The 18,548-nt window shown below is 55.9% G+C and overlaps 2 protein-coding genes across 4 annotated transcripts; one reads left to right on the top strand and one right to left on the bottom strand.

Annotated features, from left to right (window-relative positions):
- The first annotated feature begins 599 nt into the window (after nt 1–599).
- On the top strand, nt 600–17,392 carry MAPK8IP1 (mitogen-activated protein kinase 8 interacting protein 1). 3 transcript variants are annotated; one of them, XM_080931422.1, is made up of 12 exons: nt 600–868; nt 10,132–10,237; nt 12,031–12,336; nt 13,594–13,675; nt 13,797–14,609; nt 14,745–14,820; nt 15,162–15,334; nt 15,607–15,716; nt 15,858–15,974; nt 16,145–16,215; nt 16,317–16,415; nt 16,690–17,392. In XM_080931422.1, the coding sequence occupies exons 1-12, from the start codon at nt 771–773 to the stop codon at nt 16,760–16,762; spliced, it is 2,124 nt and encodes a 707-aa protein (XP_080787548.1). In that variant the 5' UTR covers nt 600–770; the 3' UTR covers nt 16,763–17,392. The 3 variants fall into 3 exon arrangements, with proteins under 3 accessions (XP_080787548.1, XP_080787547.1, XP_080787549.1); XM_080931423.1 differs by lacking the exon at nt 600–868 and adding an exon at nt 9,147–9,235; XM_080931421.1 differs by having other exon boundaries at nt 15,607–15,974.
- Nucleotides 17,393–17,484: 92 nt separating this feature from the next.
- Nucleotides 17,485–18,095, bottom strand: FREY1 (Frey regulator of sperm-oocyte fusion 1; the record flags this gene model as incomplete). Its single annotated transcript, XM_080931500.1, has 3 exons — nt 17,485–17,609; nt 17,773–17,846; nt 17,992–18,095. The coding sequence occupies 3 exons, from the start codon at nt 18,093–18,095 to the stop codon at nt 17,485–17,487; spliced, it is 303 nt and encodes a 100-aa protein (XP_080787626.1).
- Nucleotides 18,096–18,548: the final 453 nt, after the last annotated feature.

Genomic DNA, 18,548 nt, shown 5'->3' with positions numbered 1-18,548 from the left:
GGTTCCAGGGGGGTCTTGACGGAGGTGCCCCGGTTCAGAGGGTTCTGCAGGAGGTAAAGACCAGATCCCAGTGCACAGGTGGGTTTTCCCACCCCCAGGAATAAGCATTTCTAATATGTTTCTCCCCACGGTCATGAAGGGATCATATTCCATTTGATGGAATAGACACATGGGAAAGACAAGCCTTGGAGGTATGAGGTCACCAATGTAAGTCCCCACTGCTTGTTTACTTGTGAACCTATCTGTGGTCTTAGGCCACCTGGCTCCGTAGCTGACTGCTCTTTGACCCCACTCCACCACAGCTCTCCTTTCTCAGCTATCTGCAACCCTCCTACAACCCCCGTTGTTGTGGAGGGCCAAAGACGGACTTGGGGAGCAGGACCTTGCCATCAGCTACCTGATGCCCTGGATCTAGGTCCAGTTCTCCGGAGAGCAAAGCTTTGCCAGTGCCAGGAGAGTTCGTGGAATGTGGAGGGAGGCCGAATGGACCCAGGGCCACTGGACCAAAGCGTCAGCACTTCGGAGAGCGCTGGGGGCGGGGCGGGGGCGGGGCCACAAGACCCCAGCCGGCCCGGGGGTGCGCGCGGGGCGCTCTCGCGGGGGCCGCAGGCAAAGCGGTGCGCGGTCCGTAGCCGCGCCCGCCCCAGCTCAGTCCGAACCCCGCGGCGGCGGCGGCCTCCTCCACGCGCCTCCGCCGCCGCCGCCGCCGCCGCCGCCGCCGCCGCCTCCCGCGCTGCTCTCCGCCCGGATGGCCAGGGCTGCGCCCGGGAATGGCGGAGCGAGAGAGCGGCCTGGGCGGGGGCGCCGCGTCCCCACCGGCCGCTTCCCCATTCCTGGGACTGCACATCGCGTCGCCTCCCAATTTCAGGTGAGGATCGCGGCCCGGAACCTCGGGATCTCCGGGGACCCTGAGGGCGGCGTCCTTTCCGGGCCGAGTCCCCAGCCCCCACAACCTCCAATCCAGCTTGGTGGCCACCTCGTGGCCCCCGGCTGCTCCTTCCGCCATTCCGTGTCATGGGGTGGGGTGCTCGAGGTGGATCTGGGGCAGGAACCCGGGAGGTCGTCTTTCCCTTCCACCTTGGTGCTAAGAATGGATCTGGGGTTTGGATGGAATTCCCGGTGCAGCAACCCGCCCAGACTTTATCTTGCCGCGTGCCAAGGTGTCTAACCCAAGGTAGAAGTAGGGTACAGGTTGGGGGCCCAGAGGCCTCAGGTCTCTGAGGTAACAACCTTGATGCATTAAAGAGGGAGTCGTGAGCCCCTCCCCCAGCTGGCTTGGCCGGGTGGGTCAGATTGCTAGGATATCTTGGGCAGGATCTTCTGTATTTGGGCAGCTCCCACCCGGTCAGTTGTATCTCAGGACAGGTACAGAAGGATTGGCCTCAACCAGTGAAACCAAACCTGCTTGTGGGAGGGGAATCTGCATGTGGATATCCAAGGATACTGTTGGGGGTCCCTACTGTGGTAAAATACTCAGGATCCTGAACTGAGCTCCCCTTCGACCCATCCCTCAATCTGATGTTAGACCAGGTGAATGAATTTCAGAGATGTAAGGCGTAATGTATTGAACCAGTGACTGTCTTCTCTTCACACACACACACACACACACACACACACACACACACACACACACACACACACGGGGGTGGGGGGATGGTGAGGAAGAAGAGAAGGGTGTCACTGCTCCAGAATCTAGAAGCTGAGACATATCTCATTGTTTCCCGATCTCAGGAGCAGGCAGACGCCTTTCTCTCTCCTGGGCCCTTACTCCAGCCAGGCCCCAGCTGGGCTCTGGCGCCAAGTTGTCACCTATTGAAGTGGTCTCTAGCTCCCCGGTCCTCAGGTGGGTAGAGCCCCCTCCAGGGACCTCAAATGGTATGATCAGTGAGTGAGAGAACCAGAAGGAGGGGGCCAGAGGAAGGTTCCAAACCGGAAGAAAGGCTGGAGGGCTTCAGCCTCCTGGCTAACACTTCAGATTCTCCCTGGCAGGTCAGCCTACGTAGGGGAAGAGAACTGGCTGTGAGGGACATAGGTTCAAATCCTATTCCCTCCACTTCCAAACTGCCTGATCCAAGCATGCTTTTGTCTTTGGTTTCATCTGTTGAGCGGGCTAATTAATACCGATTCCTTCCTGGAAAGGACACAATTCACATCAAGTTACTGTTCAACAGGTAGCTGGCCACACGGGCAGAAATCTGCACAGCTTGTTTCTGTCAGCGTTTGTCCTTCAGTGTAGTCACCGAACCTTCACAACTGTCCCAGGGGTGCACCTTGGTCTCCCCTTTGCTGAGCTGAGGCGGTGGACGATAAGAAGGGCAGAGGGGCTAGCCTAGGGACTACAGAAAAGTCTGAGGCTGGGTCAGGACTGGAACCTGAAAGCAGGTCTGAACCTGCTCTGTTCCCTCTCCCTATAGGCCCTACTTCTGGCCCAGGGTAGGCTCTTACCCTGTTCTGGAAAGAAACGGCTTATTATACAGGCCGGAGAAGCTGAGAGGAAGGATGCCAACCACGGAATGTGTGGCCATATGTAGAGCCAGGGCAACAGTGTAGCGAGTAAGGAGTGGGTGGGCCCTACAGGACACTGTGCCCTGGCTGTGAGACAAAGCTGGCTTGTGGGGATAATACTGGCCAGTGTCTTGGGCCCTGCATGACCTACTGCCTACTTCAACAACCCCCACTGCCCTTCCTGCCTCAGCAGCCATTGGTCTGGCTCCATTTAACCCTGAGCAATTATGCCTGTCTAGTGAGTGACTCTTTGGTAGGGTTGTGGATTCAACTGTCCTTATAGCCCTGTACTCCAAGACTGGGTACAAATGCCTTTTGAGCATTTGCTTTTTCTTCAAAATGTCTTCTTTAGCCCCTGATCAGGATGGTTCTAGAACTCTGTGTGTGTGTGTGTGTGTGTGTGTGTGTGTGTGTGTGTGTGTGTGTGTGTGTTGTGTCTTCTGGAATGTGTAAGCAGTCCTCAGTTCAGAGCCAGTGCTCAGCAGTGCTGGTTTGTCACTGAATGATGGGCGGATGCACTGGGCACATTTCCCCTGGAGAACAGAGCAGTGGTAAATGCTGACCCATGCTGAGAACCTGTGTCCAAGTGTGTCCTCCTGTAGTCATGTGAACGGGCTCCAGATGAGGAAACCAAGGCATAGAGCAGTCAGTAGTGGAGCTGATGTAAACCAAGAAAGTCCAATTTCAGCTCTGCAACCAAGAGAGAGAGAGAGAGAGAGAGAGAGAGAGAGAGAGAGAGAGAGAGAGAGAGAGAGAGAGAGCGCGCCCTGGGATCCTGGAGCACCTTTGGAGGGGTAAGCATGTGTGGACCTGAAAGATGGGAGCATCTGTTGAAAGTTGATTTAAACAAATATATGCTGGGTGGTTTTTCTGATTATGGAAATCGTCCATCTGGTCCCTAGTGGTATGTCTGCATGTGGGGTGGAGTGAGGACTTTCCGTTTTTCACTTCACCTGTTTAGGTACCATTTGGCTTCTTATTTTGGGATTAGCATGTATTTAAGTTACTGAGTTACTTACAGCACAGCAAAAGGATATGTTTAACTCATCGTGTTCTTCTTAAAGAAAACTCTAGGGAAGGGTATTGAGAGCATTACACGTGGGTCTGTTGACCCTGGATGTGTAGGATGAAAAAGGAGAGTCATCCCAAGTGGAAGGGTCAGCAGGACAAAGAAGTATTCATGGGAAGTAACGTGAACAGCCTGCTTTAAGTATATGCCTAAGAATCCTGAAAAGGGATACCGCAGATGTCAACTTATCATGGTTGGGGAATGGTGTGTGCTAAGTGCTTGCCTGGTGTTGGAGGGCCTACGTTCCACTACAGAAGAAAACAAAAAGAAAGAAAGAAAGAAAAATGGTCCAGTAAATATCTCTTAGGCAGAAACATGAAAGGGCAGTGACTTCCCCAAGAACACACAGCAAGTTAATAATAAAGTTGGGATGGAGCCAGGACCCAGATGGAAACCTGGATGGTATCAGATGACCCTGCTGAGCTGCCTCAGCATGAGAGGCACTCACCACAGAGCGGAGGTCCTCATTTGCAGCTTTGCAGAGCCATATACATTGCTAATCAAGCAAACCTTTTGCCAGGCTCATCAGGAAGAGCAGTATGCAGAGCTCCTGACTTGAGTCTGGTCCCCACGCAGGTGACAATGTAGAGGCAGGACAGGTGTGGTGGTTGTTCAGGTACAGGTCCCACAGGGGAATAATCAAGCAGTCCTCACAGAGAGGGAAGGCACACAGGGGAGGACAGGCTAGGGAACAGGCAAACAGTGGGTGCTGTCCTGGGCTCACACAGGGACTGCAGCCAGTAGACGGTGTGAGCTGCAGGATGGGGAGGCAGGGAGACTAGTGGTTGGACACCCATCCTGCCCATCCTGCAGGCAGGTAAGAAGGCACAGGTTCAGGATGGGAGATGGTTTGGGGACAGGGCAGACTAGGTTCTTCCACTGGTATGAGGGTGAAGAAGACGTAATAGTGACAAACCAGGATGGTTCCTGGGCTCATCGGGAGATGAGAGGCTAGGCAGGCAGTGGGCTAATCACCATGGTGCCTGCCAGATTTCAGATTGGTGATCTTTGCCGATGCAGTTGGTATAGTCAAGTGAGCAGTTGGTTTAGGGTAGGGAGCTTTAGGAGGACAGGTAGGAAGTATTAAAACTGTGGTCTGGGGAGTGTCACTGTTCAGAGGAGACTACTGAAATCTCAGGAGGAACCGAGGACATAGTGAGGACAAGATGGGGACCAGCAGCCAGACTGGGGACTACCAGCCTTGCTGTAGTAAGGACAGGAGACAGAATGGCAATTGTTGCCTCTGGCCTAGCTGGTGAATCTGGCATAGAACAGAAGCGGGCTAGCCTGCGAGCCTCACACTGCCTGGGAAGGAGGTCTACCCCAGCTGCCTAGAATCAGCCCTCACCTGGGCCTCTAAATCCCTGGGAAATGGCACAGCCTAAGTCTGCCTTGGGGACTAAGGTTCCTATAAATTGTGTCACTGTTCCCATCCCTACTCGGGGGTCTTATTCATTCTAGAATGTCATCTTTGCCCCCAGCCCTGCTCACATTGATGTACAACTCTGGGAACCTCTACTGGGTGCTAGCTACGTTCAGTTACTGGGTCACACTGCTCCTACCCTGGCCCAGGCTTCCGGCATCTAACAGGAGCTTATTAATGGCCATGTGTATATAGTTTTGCATAGCTTGGAGTGAGGTTAGAAGGCCAGTGGAGAGACTAGGGAGGGGAGTCTGGGGCTAGGTTTTGGGAATGAGAACCAAAAGTTTGCCCAGTAAAGCAAAGTTTCACCCATCCCACAACTGCCTGTCCATGTGGGTCTTGTGTGTGTCTTCCCAGGGAAGCCGTGGGCCACTCAGTCTCTCTCCCTCACCACTACCCCTGCCTTAAAAAAAACAAGGTCTCCTGTCATCCAGACTATTTTGGAACTTACTGTGTAATTGAAGAGGACCTTGAATTCCTGATCCCTGGTTGTCACCTCCTAAATGGTGGGGTCACGGGTATGTGCTTTGCTGGGCATCACAGAACCTCACTGCATGCGCGGCCAGCGCTGGGTGGACGGAGCGGTCTCCAGTCCCAGCCTGCCCTTTTCTTACTTTATTGGTTGTCATTCTCCACATTCAGTCACAGCCACTCTAATGATCATTCCAGAGGCACATAAACTCTATTCAGTGGGATGCCATGGCCCACACACCATCTGGCCCTAGGCTAGACTCTCCCACCGGGCTCTAGCAGCCCAGTTCTTGCCTAGTGCCTAAAGGGTCCCACAAATTAGGTCACCAATACCACCCCCATACAACATTGTACACATTTTTGTGAGAGATTTCTACAGGTAGAATTGTCTGTTTGTGAGGGGCTGAGTCACCCACGATTCAAGTTGGGTCCTTACCAACTTCAAGTTCAAGTTGGTAGTCAAAGAGGAACTTACCTAAACATTTGCAAGTCAAAATACAGAAGGATGCAGGATGCTGTAGTTTGTCCGTGGGACCTGACCTGGTGAAGGGCATTATTGTCCAGCTTCCCTGGGGGGTGGGGGGGTACACCACGAGCCTCACACCAAAAACCACACCAAAGGGTTATTTCATAACTACAACTAGGAGGGGCTAAGAGCCACCAGAAAGGTGTCCTGTTCTAAGTCAAAGGAGCCCTGGGGCTGGTAGGGCAGGAGGCTAGACAGCAGGGTACCCTCAGGACCCCTTGGAAGCCAATTCTGTAAGATTTAGGGCTGTGAGGACAGGCTAGACCCCTGGATCTCTGATGAGTTCCATCACAGGAAGCCCACAGGGCACTATGGTATTCCTTTTAACTCAGACAGGAAGCTGGATCGAAGGCTCAAGTGTGGCTTCCATCCGCTTTCTTCAGTGAAGGCTCGGCGCTCCGTCCTCACCTCCTGTGCTTGGCAATCTCAGATGGTTCTCCGCCGAAGGAGTTAAAGAGGAAAGGCGAGGAAAGCTGGGACTGCTGTGGGGAGGGATGCAAGGACAAGGGCACCTAGGCAGCAGGGCAGGTGAAAGCACACAAGAATACCTGAAATACCTAAGTGTTTGCTTGAACCATTCAGCAGAACTCAGCCCAAGCCAGGGCAAGGTAGGGAGTGTCGGGTGAGCTTGTGGCCAGAGCCTGAGCAAGGTGTGGCTGGAGACGGAGACCAACACTTCAAGAGGGTGTGTCCTGCAGACAGACAGACTTCAGAGTCAGGCTGGCTGGTAAGGGCCACAGGGCCACCAAACATGAGTATGCTGTGTGTACACATGGGCAAGTAAGGCTAGGGACGCAGTGCTGCAGCCCTGGGAGGTTGCCCAAAGAGGCTCAACTCCTAGGAAGAAGCTGCCACCCTGCCAGGGCTGTGCAATTCTCCCGGGCTACCTCCCAGGCCAGGGCTCAGATTTCCAAGAAAATGCCTTGGGCGAGGTCAGAAGGACACACACACACACACACACACACACACACACACACACACACGCACTGTCTTCCCATATTCCTACCCTCCAGCTTCCCTGACTCTTCCTTCCCCACCTTCGATGTTCCTGGACACAGAAATGCAAGTCCCCTTCCCTACAGCAGGTGTCTCCTGGTTCTTCCCTGGAGATCTAGCTCATGGTGACCAGCAGGGGCCAGCTTTGGGCCAGCCCTGTCCCTCCCCCTCCCCTGTAATTCAGGTACTCCTTCTGATCCTGGAGTAGCTGAGAGCAAAGGAGCTGAGCCTTGGGGCCCCTCATCTGTGAGATGGAAATGTGGCAGGGTTGGTAGCCGGACTGGTGGCAGCTTGGAAAAAGAATGGGAGTTTGCTCTTAGCTGCAGGCCTGACATGGTGCCATCCTGTCACCTCACCCCCTTAGGAGAAGCACCCCAAAGTACGATGAGGGTAAGGACACCAAGGGTTTTAAATGGATGAAACATGTCATCGGGTGGGTTCAGGAGGGAGAGAAGGCAGAAACACCCTTCCTGCTCTCCAGGCAGTGAAGGGTTAATAGAAGGCTCCTGACCAGAGCCCAGAGCCCTTCTCATCTTTGCCCAGTTAGCCCAGTGCCCTCATCTGGTCTGGCCCCACTCAGACCTGTTGTTCAGAGAGCTGTCCTCGGTCATGCTGAGAGGACATAGATACACAGACACATCCTGTGGCCATAGAGAATCCTGCACAAGGCAAACCCTTCCGTCTGAGAGGAAGGGTGAAGACTGGGGCGGTCCTGTGGCCCACACCTGCCATGTATCTACTCAGCATGCAGTGTGAACCCAACACCCTCATCAGCCCCGGCCTCCAGGAGCATTCAGTCTAGATGGGGGCCAGGAAGGGAGAGATACAGAGGACGAGGGACGTGCACGCCACCCAACTTTGTAGCCAGAAACGATAGGACATTTCTGATGGAGCCAGACAAAGGACGGCACCTGCCCCATGAGAGGACTAGGAGGACTTCCTGGAAGAAGGCTTCTCTGAGCACTGCCGGGGCCCAGTAACCCACCCTTGGGAGGCAAGACCCAGCAAATAGTAAACACATAAGGCCTCCTGGAGGAGAGGCCCTGCAGAGAGCCCTGGAGGGTTCTTGAGTGAGGAAGGACAGGGTGGGGGTGTCCCTTAAGGGTGTCCCTTGTCTCATGGCCACAGGAGGGCTCAGAGAAGTATAGGGAGACTGGGGCTGGCAGGCAAAGGTGGCGTGGTTAATGCAGACACCAGCAGAGCTGGGGGCATCCGAGGACATTCCCAGAGAAGATGCCTAGTGGGACCCAGAAACTGCTGTCCGAGTTCCAGACCTTACAGGCATGCTGCATTTAGCCATGGAACCAAGCAAGAGGCCAGATGGAGGAAGGTGCTCTGGCCTCTGGACCTTGCCACTTCGGGTAGCCACACCCCCCATGCCTGGGAACCTGCTACCCTTGGGGTCAGAATCTTCTAGGGCAGTTGGCACTAGGGACCTCCATGTTCAGTCAAAGTCATTTCCAAATGACTCCCAACCTGCTCCAAAGACGTCCAAATTCTAGTGGTACTCATTGCTGTCCCCCTGCGCATCCTTTCAGTGAGCACCAATCTCCGACCCAATCACCTTGGCCCTGGGCTTGCAGAAGCCTCGCAGATGCGGTGTGGAGGCGGAGCTTGTGTCTGTGTGGAATCAGGTGTCCATTCTTGGGGCCGTTCGGGAGCCCCCTCCATCTTCCCATTTGGCACCCTGAGTGTGGCGCTGGCCCTTTAAAGCAGATCAGGGTCTGGCGTTGAGGGAAAAAAAAATACCAGACTTCTGCTGTCTGCTTACACGCCTGGTCTTGGGAGGGAAGAGGGGGGTCACTCCAGCCCCCAATAGGGGCATTGGAAGGGCAGGTGGAGCCAGCAGCATTGATTGCAGTAACCTGATCCCGCGGGGGTGGCGACGACATCGGTGCGCGTCGGGCTGCCAAGGGAGGAAGCTGCCCGCATCTGAGGGTTGGGCCAGGAAGAGTTGGGGCTGGGGCCTGGGTCGGCAGCTGCGGCCTCCTCTCTGGCCCATTTATTTTTAATGAGCTCCCCAGGCTTCTGCAGCCGTCAGGATGCAGAAAGGCAGGCCCAGTTGGTGGAGGCCAGAAGTCCCAGCCCTGCCTTGAGCTCTGGCCCCCTTTCCCTTCTGGGCATGAGAGGGCAGCCCTGGAGCCCCGCAGCCCCCTGGCCGGGCAGGGCTCTCCATGCAGCTGGAACTGAAGATGGATTCGAGCCCAGACAATGACAGCTGGTTGGAGGATCAGTGGGAACGCTGGTAGGGTCCTGGGGCCTGGCCTCAGGTGGGGGAAGGGCGAGTGGGGAGGTGCTCCATTGAGCTCAGGGGCCCTGTTCAGAGGAAGTGAGGTAGAAGATAGAGGTGTGAGCCTTCTAGGCTTCCCTGGGAGCTGCACCCTGTCCTTCCTCTCCTGGGTGACCTTGGATGAGCTTGTGTACCCCTGCTGTGTGCCTGGCCTCCTGGTCTCTGGGAAGCCAGACAGAGTACCAGAGTCAGGGTGAGCCAGTGCAGGGGACAGGTAAGCACCACAGTGGCAATCTCAGCAGTGCATTCCAAGGTAGGCACACAGGGTTAGTGTCCTAGTACCAAGTGTTCTTCATGGCCTCTCTCAAGCCCCGTTTGTCCAGGGTCCTCACACCAGATTACATTGTGTAGTTGAAGAGATGACACCAAAAATGTTAGCAGGGAGCCATAGTTTTTCTTAGAACAGGGCTGATCCCAGGTCCCCCTCACTGTGACCATGGCTCCGTAGTGTGCATCTTTGTGGGTGAAAGGGGCACTTACTGTGCCCTTCTGGTGGCTCTCTGGGTCCTGTTACTGTGGAGTGCAAAGGTTGTCCTACTCTGGCGCTGCCTTGGCCATGGAGGCTCTGGCCAGCCGGGCCTTCTAGGACGGCCTTCTGGTTGGAAGCAGGAGGGAGAACTCCAGCCCGTGATGCTGGAAAGACCTGGAGATGCCTCCTCCGCCACCCTAGGTGGAATGCCTTTTGGCTCCAACCCCAAATCCTTCCCCTGCCACTGTGCTGACAGACCGAGTCCTTCATCTGGGAGCTGCTACCTGGCTGCCAGGATCTTCCCCGGAGGAGAGGGAGATGCCGGGGGCTGAGTCAGGGTTTAGGCCCCCTGCTTTGTAACTCCGGTTTCTGTTCCCACCAGGCTCACCCATGATATCAGCCTGGAGGAGTTTGAGGATGAGGATCTTTCAGAGATCACCGATGAGTGTGGTATCAGCCTCCAGTGCAAAGACGCCTTGTCTCTCCGGGTAAGGGCTGGGTCTGGTGTCTCAGTGGCTGGGAGGATGGGGAAAAAGATGAGGGCACCCCAATATTTACAGAGGAGCTTCTGAGTGTGTGTGGCACTCCTAGAAAGTGATACAACGCAGGACACATCTGGTAGAATGTTTGGCACATCTTGCGTGCTCCAGCCAAAATCTTCATTTAACATTTCGTATTGTTTTGTCGGCGCTAAAGCCGGAAGCAGCTTCCTCAGTTGCTCCCAGGAAGAGAGAGCAGAGGGGGCTTGAGATGTAGGACAGTGAGATGTAGGGCCAGAGTGAAGGACCTGGCAGAGGGCCTGCAGCTGTACAGGGCGGGGCCTGGTGGGATCTGCAGTGCTTTGGGCAGGAGAGAGGAACCCGGTCCTGCTGGACTGGCTGCTCTGGCTGCCTCTGCACCACCCTGGCCACACTACCAGCCTTTTTGGCTTTCAGTGGCCCCTGCTGAGGGGTTGTTCCAGTGTTGGTATTGCTCAGAGCCCCTTGGCTTTACCACAGTGACATACTCTCTCCTGTCTTCATATCTAAGTGCCAGGGTACCCAAGAGAGATGGGAATCTCCATTCTGTTGTCAGAGCACAAAGCAAGGGCTTACTTGCAGAATACAGAAGGCGACTTCATGGGGCCTATATCGGAGGCCAACAATATAGCAAGTAGTTGGATACCTTGATATGACATTTTGACGGCTGCAGTGTGAGCCAGGGAAGGGCATCTGTCTAGGTGCTGCCCTCCTGGTATCCCTAGCACTTTTAGAAGCTCCCGGGCAAAGGAAAGCAAGCTGTGAAGACCACTTCATGGTTCCCACACCAAATCCTTCACTCTCTTACCAGACTGGCAAGGATGGAGGCAGAAGCTATGTCTTCGCTTAGGGAGTGGTCCAGAGCTGTCAGACCTGCTCTGAACTTAGAAACCACTGTATCCCATATGCAAAGCTTCCAAGAGAGTCTTCTGCACTTAACCAGAACCATTTCCCCCCCCCCTCCCTGGTTGTACCAGACTAATTAGGGTGATCTGGTGGGAGCCTAGTCAAAGTCTCCGAGGCTTTAACGCATACTTCGCTGTGTCTTCTCTCCAGTAACCTGGAGGTCAGCAATATAGGCCCAGTCAGCTCCTTGGGGGGTGAAGAGTCAGAGGATCTGCCTAAGGTGCCAGGGGTTAGCATTGGAAGTAGCAAAACTGGGACTATAAAGGCTAGGTTGGCTGAGGAATGTGTTCAGGTCAGAGCTAGCTGGGAAGGGCTCCCCTTAAAGTTCCCCTTCGGGTCCAGTCAGGATCTCCGGTCCGCACTGCAGTCTTCCTCACCTGGCTGACAAGCACTCTTCCCAGTTCGCTTCAATGTCCCCTTCAAATGCCAGTTGTCTCACTCATCCCCATGGGGCCGGAATTCCTGGGCGACCCCTAGGTCTCCATGGCAACAGTGGTGATTTCACTCTGGGCTCGGCTTACAACCCCGGTGAGGTCACTGGCCGTTACCAAGGGAACGGGAGGGTGCAAGGAATCTGGAGGAGGAGACCGTGGGAGAGGAGAGGCGTGGGCGGTTCTCTGCGCAGGCTGGCGTATTTGTTTCGGCCTCCAGAGGTAGGAGGGTAGGAGGGGTTGCGGACGGGAGCTGCCCAGTGCTTCTGTCTCTGCCTGGCTCCCAGCGTCCCTCCCCTTGCATCCGCGGAATGGACTCGTCCGATTGGGGGCGGGGCACCTGGGCATCAGACCCACTCCTCGTGTGAGGCCCCGCCCCGGCTCACAAGGCCCCTCCCCTGACTCCCCTCGGTCCTCGCCGCGCAGCCCCCGCGCGCCGGGCTGCTGTCTGCGGGGAGCAGCGGCAGCGCCGGGAGCCGACTACAGGCGGAGATGCTGCAGATGGACCTGATCGACGCGGCAGGGGACACTCCGGGCGCCGAGGATGAGGAGGAGGAGGACGACGATGAGCTCGCTGCCCAACGGCCAGGATTGGGGCCTCCCAAAGCCGAGTCCGGCCAGGAGCCGGCGCCTCGCAGCCAGGGCCAGGGCCCGGGCACAGGCAGCGGAGACACCTACCGGCCCAAGAGGCCTACCACGCTCAACCTTTTCCCGCAGGTGCCGCGGTCTCAGGTAAGCTGCGAGCAAACCTGGACTGAGAGAGGGGGCGGCGCCCTGGGTGAACAGGGAAGACGGAGGGGCGCAGGCCTGTTGGTGATGCCAGGGACCCAGGTGCGCCATGCCTGGGGAGGGACAGAGGAAAGTCTGTCCTGGGAAGGACTGAATCCAGCTGTCTGGGTATGAGGCCTGCATTGCTAGGGATTTGAGTAGGGAGAGTTGCAGAGGACTAACAAAGGAGTTGAGGTCCTGCAGGAAGGTCCTCTTTGGGTTAGTGCTTCTGTGAAGGTTGAGGCAGCAGCAGGGCCTGGAGAAAAGAGCCTCTGGAATGGGATGATGGTGGGGATGAGAATTCAGGGTCTGTCTCCAGTTGGACATCACAGCAGCTGGGCATTCCAGAAGGCAGCAATAGATGAGTTGGGGGTGGAGTTTGCTTGGCTGAGTTGGACCTAGGGCCCCTTGCTGGTGGCTGGATGCCACAGAGAGTTGCCTCGACCCCATTGTCTAGCAGGCCTAGGCAGGAGAGAGACTGAGAGGGAAGGAGCTGAGGAGGTAGGGCTGCTGATGGTACAAGGGCTGGAGGGAAGGAGTTGGTCCTTTCTCCAGGATCCTCTGGCACGCCTTCCAGCAGCCCAGCTCATCAGTGGTGTGTGGAGAACCTTGTACATGGGCACTGTTCAGGGTCCCAGGGGGTTGAGAATGTGGGGTGCATGAGCATTCTGGGAGATCCAGGAAGGAGGGCTCCCCATACTACATCTGTCATTCCTCAGTCACATGGTTCAAAGTGGGAGTGTTATGGAGTCATGGTTTGAATGATTCATCCAGGCCCACAGGCAGCTCCTGGGGGGACCCTTCCTTGTGTCAGAATGTCCTTGCCACTTTGCTAGACCCCAGCACTCTGATCTTCAGGACAGGGAGTCTGTCACCCTGTTCTTCACCAGGGTTGGGTTTGAGCATTCGAATATGTCTCCCCTCAGTGTCTGGCTCTCCCGGGAGCTGTACTTCTCCCTCCAACATCTGCTACTCAGCACCCACACTGGCCAGCACCACTGCATCTCTTGAGGGTTGTCTCCAAGCCAGCAGGGCTGTGGGGAGGGTGCTAACTTCCCACCCTGCCTGCCTGCTAGAGGATGCTTGGCAGAGAGGCCTTTGGCAAGGCAAGATGGGGTGGGAACAGCCTAGGGATGGCCTGATGGGGCAGGACCAGGGCCTCCCTGTGCCGGGCACTGCTGACTGCTGCTTCTTCATAAGAGCCTTTTGTTCTCCGCACAGGACACGCTGAATAACAACTCTTTGGGCAAAAAGCACAGTTGGCAGGATCGTGTGTCTCGATCATCCTCCCCCCTGAAGACAGGTAAGTCAGGCCTCCCCCAGGCTGGAGACAAGAGCCTGCTGATGGAGAACAGTTGGGAAGAGGAGGGGACAGGTGTCTGGACTGGGGTTCTGCCCTCAGCACCAACCTGCCTGTCCTCCAGGGGAGCAGACGCCTCCACATGAACATATCTGCCTGAGTGATGAGCTGCCACCCCAGGGCAGTCCTGTTCCCACCCAGGATCGCGGCACCTCCACCGACAGCCCTTGTCGCCGAAGTGCAGCCACCCAGATGGCACCTCCAAGTGGTCCCCCTGCCACTGCGCCTGGTGGCCGGGGCCATTCCCATCGAGACCGGATCCACTATCAGGCAGATGTGCGGCTCGAGGCGACTGAGGAGATCTACCTGACCCCAGTGCAGAGGCCTCCAGACCCGGCAGAACCCACCTCCACCTTCTTGCCACCCACTGAGAGCCGGATGTCAGTTAGCTCAGATCCAGACCCTGCCGCTTACTCTGTAACTGCAGGGCGGCCACACCCCTCCATCAGTGAAGAGGATGAGGGCTTCGACTGCCTGTCATCCCCAGAACGAGCTGAGCCACCAGGTGGAGGGTGGCGGGGAAGCCTCGGGGAGCCACCACCGCCTCCCCGGGCCTCACTGAGCTCGGACACCAGCGCACTGTCCTACGACTCAGTCAAGTACACACTGGTGGTGGATGAGCACGCCCAGCTGGAGCTGGTGAGCCTGCGGCCGTGCTTTGGAGATTACAGTGACGAAAGCGACTCTGCCACTGTCTATGACAACTGTGCCTCTGCGTCCTCGCCCTACGAATCAGCCATTGGTGAGGAATATGAGGAGGCTCCTCAGCCCCGGCCTCCCACCTGCCTCTCAGAGGACTCCACACCGGATGAGCCTGACGTCCACTTCTCTAAGAAGTTTCTGAATGTCTTCATGAGTGGCCGCTCTCGTTCCTCCAGTGAGTCAGCGAATGGGGAGCAGTGTGGGAACCGGAATGGGCCTCAGAGACCAAGTAGTCCGCCTGAGAGCAGGACAGAGCTTTCTACCTGCTCCAAGCTGAGGACACCTCCTCCAATCTCTTGCCTTCCTACAGGTGCCGAGTCCTTTGGGCTGTTCTCCTGTGTCATCAATGGGGAGGAGCATGAGCAAACCCATCGGGCTATATTCAGGTGAGGGCTGCCCCCTCCTTGCCTCTGCCAGCTCATCACTGGCTTCCTCTCAGCTGCTCGGGGAACATATCCCGTTGTAGGGGTCATGAGAAGCTAAGACTACCCCTAGGCTGGCTGGAGGCCAGAGAGATGCCCACCATGCACAGGACCTCAAGGCTCAGGCTCCCTTTCTCCCTGGCCCCTGAATTCTTGGATGGCAGATGCATGAGTGCTATGTGCTCCTCAGGAGGCACCGCTGTGACGGGTACATGGTTAATTTGCGAATGTCAATGGCTCACACCCCAGATTGGGCCTGGCTAAAGTACTCTGATGAGCAATACATCACATGCCCTTGGGGACAGGTTTGTGCCTCGACATGAAGATGAACTTGAGCTGGAAGTGGATGACCCTCTGCTGGTGGAGCTGCAGGCAGAAGACTATTGGTACGAGGCCTATAACATGCGCACTGGAGCCCGTGGTGTCTTTCCTGCCTACTATGCCATTGAGGTCACCAAGGAGCCCGAGCACATGGCAGGTAGTACCCGTCCCCCAGTCTGGTCTCACCCACCCCTGCATCTGCCTACCAACTCACTGCCGGCGAACATCCACTCCGGGTCTTAGCTAGCCAGGGCGAAGAGTAGGGGTTATTCCAGTTCCGTTACACAGTTAGTGAGGTCCAGCCAAGTCAGGGCAGGTGGGGCTGGCGGCGTCCTCTGCTGCCTGAGCCACTGTGTGCTGTATTCTCCTTGGCTTGGCTCTGAGCCCCCTGCTGATGGCCCTCTTGCTTCTTGTCTGCTTGCTTTCCAGCCCTTGCTAAAAACAGCGACTGGATTGATCAGTTCCGGGTGAAGTTCCTGGGCTCTGTCCAGGTTCCTTATCACAAGGGCAATGATGTCCTCTGTGCTGCTATGCAAAAGGTACCTATGTTTGGGTCCCTACTTCTTCTGGGGGATGCCTATTCTCAGCCAGTCCACACTACTGGGGAAAAGGACCCAGGGATGTGGAGGCAGTGCTGTGACAGTAAAACAGCTTCCAACATGACCCCTTCCCTCATGCAGATCGCCACCACCCGCCGGCTCACCGTGCACTTTAACCCGCCCTCCAGCTGTGTCCTCGAGATCAGCGTTCGGGGTGTTAAGATAGGTGTCAAAGCTGATGATGCTCAGGAGGCCAAGGTGACTTTCTTCAAGCCCCTGCCTTCTTGCCCCATGTGTCCTCCCCGTTTCTTGCCTGACATGTGCCTCTCCTTCCTCTCCTTGTGTGCCTACCCTCCCGTATAACTGCATCTGTCTCTCCTGCCTGCTTTCCCCTGCAAGCTCACCATCTCCTCTCTTCACTCCTGCAGGGAAATAAATGTAGCCACTTTTTCCAGCTAAAAAACATCTCTTTCTGTGGATACCATCCAAAGAACAACAAGTGAGTACAAGGGGCAGACAGGAGAGTCTCACTGGTCGTCTTCAGTCATGGTGGGTGGGTAGGGCTCAGAATCTTGGCTCACAGATGCCTGCCTTCCACAGGTACTTTGGGTTTATCACTAAGCACCCTGCTGACCACCGGTTTGCCTGCCATGTCTTTGTGTCTGAAGATTCCACCAAAGCCCTGGCAGAGTCCGTGGGGTATGTTGTATGTGTGTGTGCACGTGTGCTGTCTTCATGCTCAGTGTCAGCATCACCCCTGCCCTCTAGTTCTGGAAACCCCAATCCTGGCAGAGGCTGGGAGGTCCCAAAAAGCCCAGGTTCTGGGCCACTTCCTTGTTGATTCGCCACTGGTCCCTTTCTCTTTGGGAAATAACTGTCCAGGGGACAGTTAGGCTGTCCCAGAGACCCAAAGCACCCCTTGAAGAATCTGGGTTGAGGCTCCTGGTCACCTCTGTGTCCCCCACTTTTCCAGGCGAGCATTTCAGCAGTTCTACAAGCAGTTTGTGGAATATACCTGTCCTACAGAAGATATCTACTTGGAGTAGCAGCACCACCACTCTCTGCAGCCCCTCAGCCCCAAGCCAGTACTAGGAGAGCTAGCTGCTGACAGGATGTGGTACTGCCACAAGAGAATGGGGGAGTGAGGGCTGTTGGGGTGGGGGGCAGGGGGTTGGGGAGAGACAGATGCAGTTTATTGTAATATATGGGTTAGATTAATCTATGGAGGACAGTACAGGCTCTCTGGGGATTGGGGAAGGGTGGGGCTGGGGGTAGCAGTCAGGCCTCTCGCCACAAAGGGATCCTGGGCCTTGTTCCATACTAGGGGCCCTGGCTTTCTGGCTCTTGGCTCCTGCCTTGACAAAGCCCAGGCCACCTGGAAGTGTCTACCTTCCTTTGTCCCCACCTCACCCAGAGCCCTGAGCTCAGGCTGAGCCCAAGCACCTCCGAAGGACTTTCCAGTAAGGAAATGGCAACATGTGACAGTGAAGACCCTATTCTCATCTGTGGGGCCACTGGGAAGCTCTGCCCTCCAGCCTGGCCAGCTTGTGTGTACAAGGAAGGAGAGGGCCACAGCAAGCCCTGCCTGCCAGGGAAAGGAGGCCTCTCAGCTGGCCCCAGCCAACCGGTCACTGTCTTGTCACCTGGCTACTACTATTAAAGTGCCATTTCTTGTCTGGACCATAGTGGGTGTATTTACTCAGGTCCCTGCCCGTTCTTCTTGCTGCACACAGGCAATTGAGCCAAGCACTTGCTGCCCAGAATAGCTTTATGCAGGGTTCACATCATAGTAATAGTCAGCCATGTTGGGCCCATCCCGCTTGCGCTGCTGGGCCTGGGAGAGAAGGGGTCGGGGCCCACTTGGCCACGGATGCTTGGGTCTGATCCCATAGTCTAAAGAGAGAAGACAAGGGTGGAAGGAAATACTGCTGATGTGGAATGGGGCTGCCCAGCTCTTCAGAGGCAGTCTGGAAGGAAGAGACATAGGGCTTGGCCCTAGGGGACCTCTAGGGGCACCTGCTGTGGAGGGTGGGGGAGGAGAGAGATGCTACCCTACCATCCACCAGGCCAGAGAAAGGCTGCAACAGTTCCAGCGGTGATGAAAATTCCTCAGGAAGAGATCGCTGAGACCTATAGAAAACATTGCTGTGCTGAGCCCTAACCCCAAAGGCCATTGCCATTTCTTTGTGAGGATGAAGACTTAACGAACTAACCCTTCCCAGAATAATCATCAGCCTCTTTCAGAGTCTTCTAGACCCTAAGGTTCTGGCCTTACCTCTGGGGCTGAGGTCGAAGGAGTGCACCCGCCAGGATGAGGTAAAAAAGGAAGAGACTGAGCCCAGCCCTGGGGTACAGAACCCCAAGCATGGTGAGAACCATCTCCTACACCGTTCCTGCTGTGGTGTCCACCTGCCCCTCCCCCAGCCAGATAGAACCTGGTGCCAGTTCTCAGGGCCACCTCACAAAGGACATTAGTTCTATGGTTCAACATCAGCACTACCTCCCTTCTGCTTCCTGGAGAAGACTCCTGTCCCATACATGTCCCTGCCAGGACACACCTTCCTTCAGTTCTATTCAACTCCAAGGCTGTCCATCACTCTGGACTCCTGGATGCCACCATACCCACATGGAGTCCCCTGTCCCAGTGCCTTGGTTGAGCCTTTCCCATGTCATTCTGCCGTCAGAGAGCCACTCGGTCTAATTCATTCACCATGAAGTGCTGAAGATACGTCCAACAGCTCCTTCCCCACTGCCCACACCACATGACAAGCCTCCAGACCTGCCCTGGGACCTCCCTATCCCCTTACACCACACACCTAAGTGAGGTCCACC

Source organism: Micromys minutus, assembly GCF_963924665.1.
Source record: "Micromys minutus genome assembly, chromosome: 17".
Classification (NCBI taxonomy): Eukaryota; Metazoa; Chordata; class Mammalia; order Rodentia; family Muridae; genus Micromys; species Micromys minutus.
The sequence above is the reverse complement of the archived record's forward strand: the minus strand, read 5'-3'. Positions and strand labels throughout refer to the sequence as shown.

Excerpts from the sequence above, each read along its gene's own strand:
- MAPK8IP1 (XM_080931421.1), top strand. The coding sequence starts at position 771 with ATGGCGGAGCGAGAGAGCGGCCTGGGCGGGGGCGCCGCGTCCCCACCG. Across the intron at positions 13,676-13,796 it reads ATCCTCCCCCCTGAAGACAG|GGGAGCAGACGCCTCCACAT; the intron begins GTAAGTCAGGCC and ends CCTGTCCTCCAG. Across the intron at positions 15,975-16,144 it reads ATGATGCTCAGGAGGCCAAG|GGAAATAAATGTAGCCACTT; the intron begins GTGACTTTCTTC and ends TCACTCCTGCAG.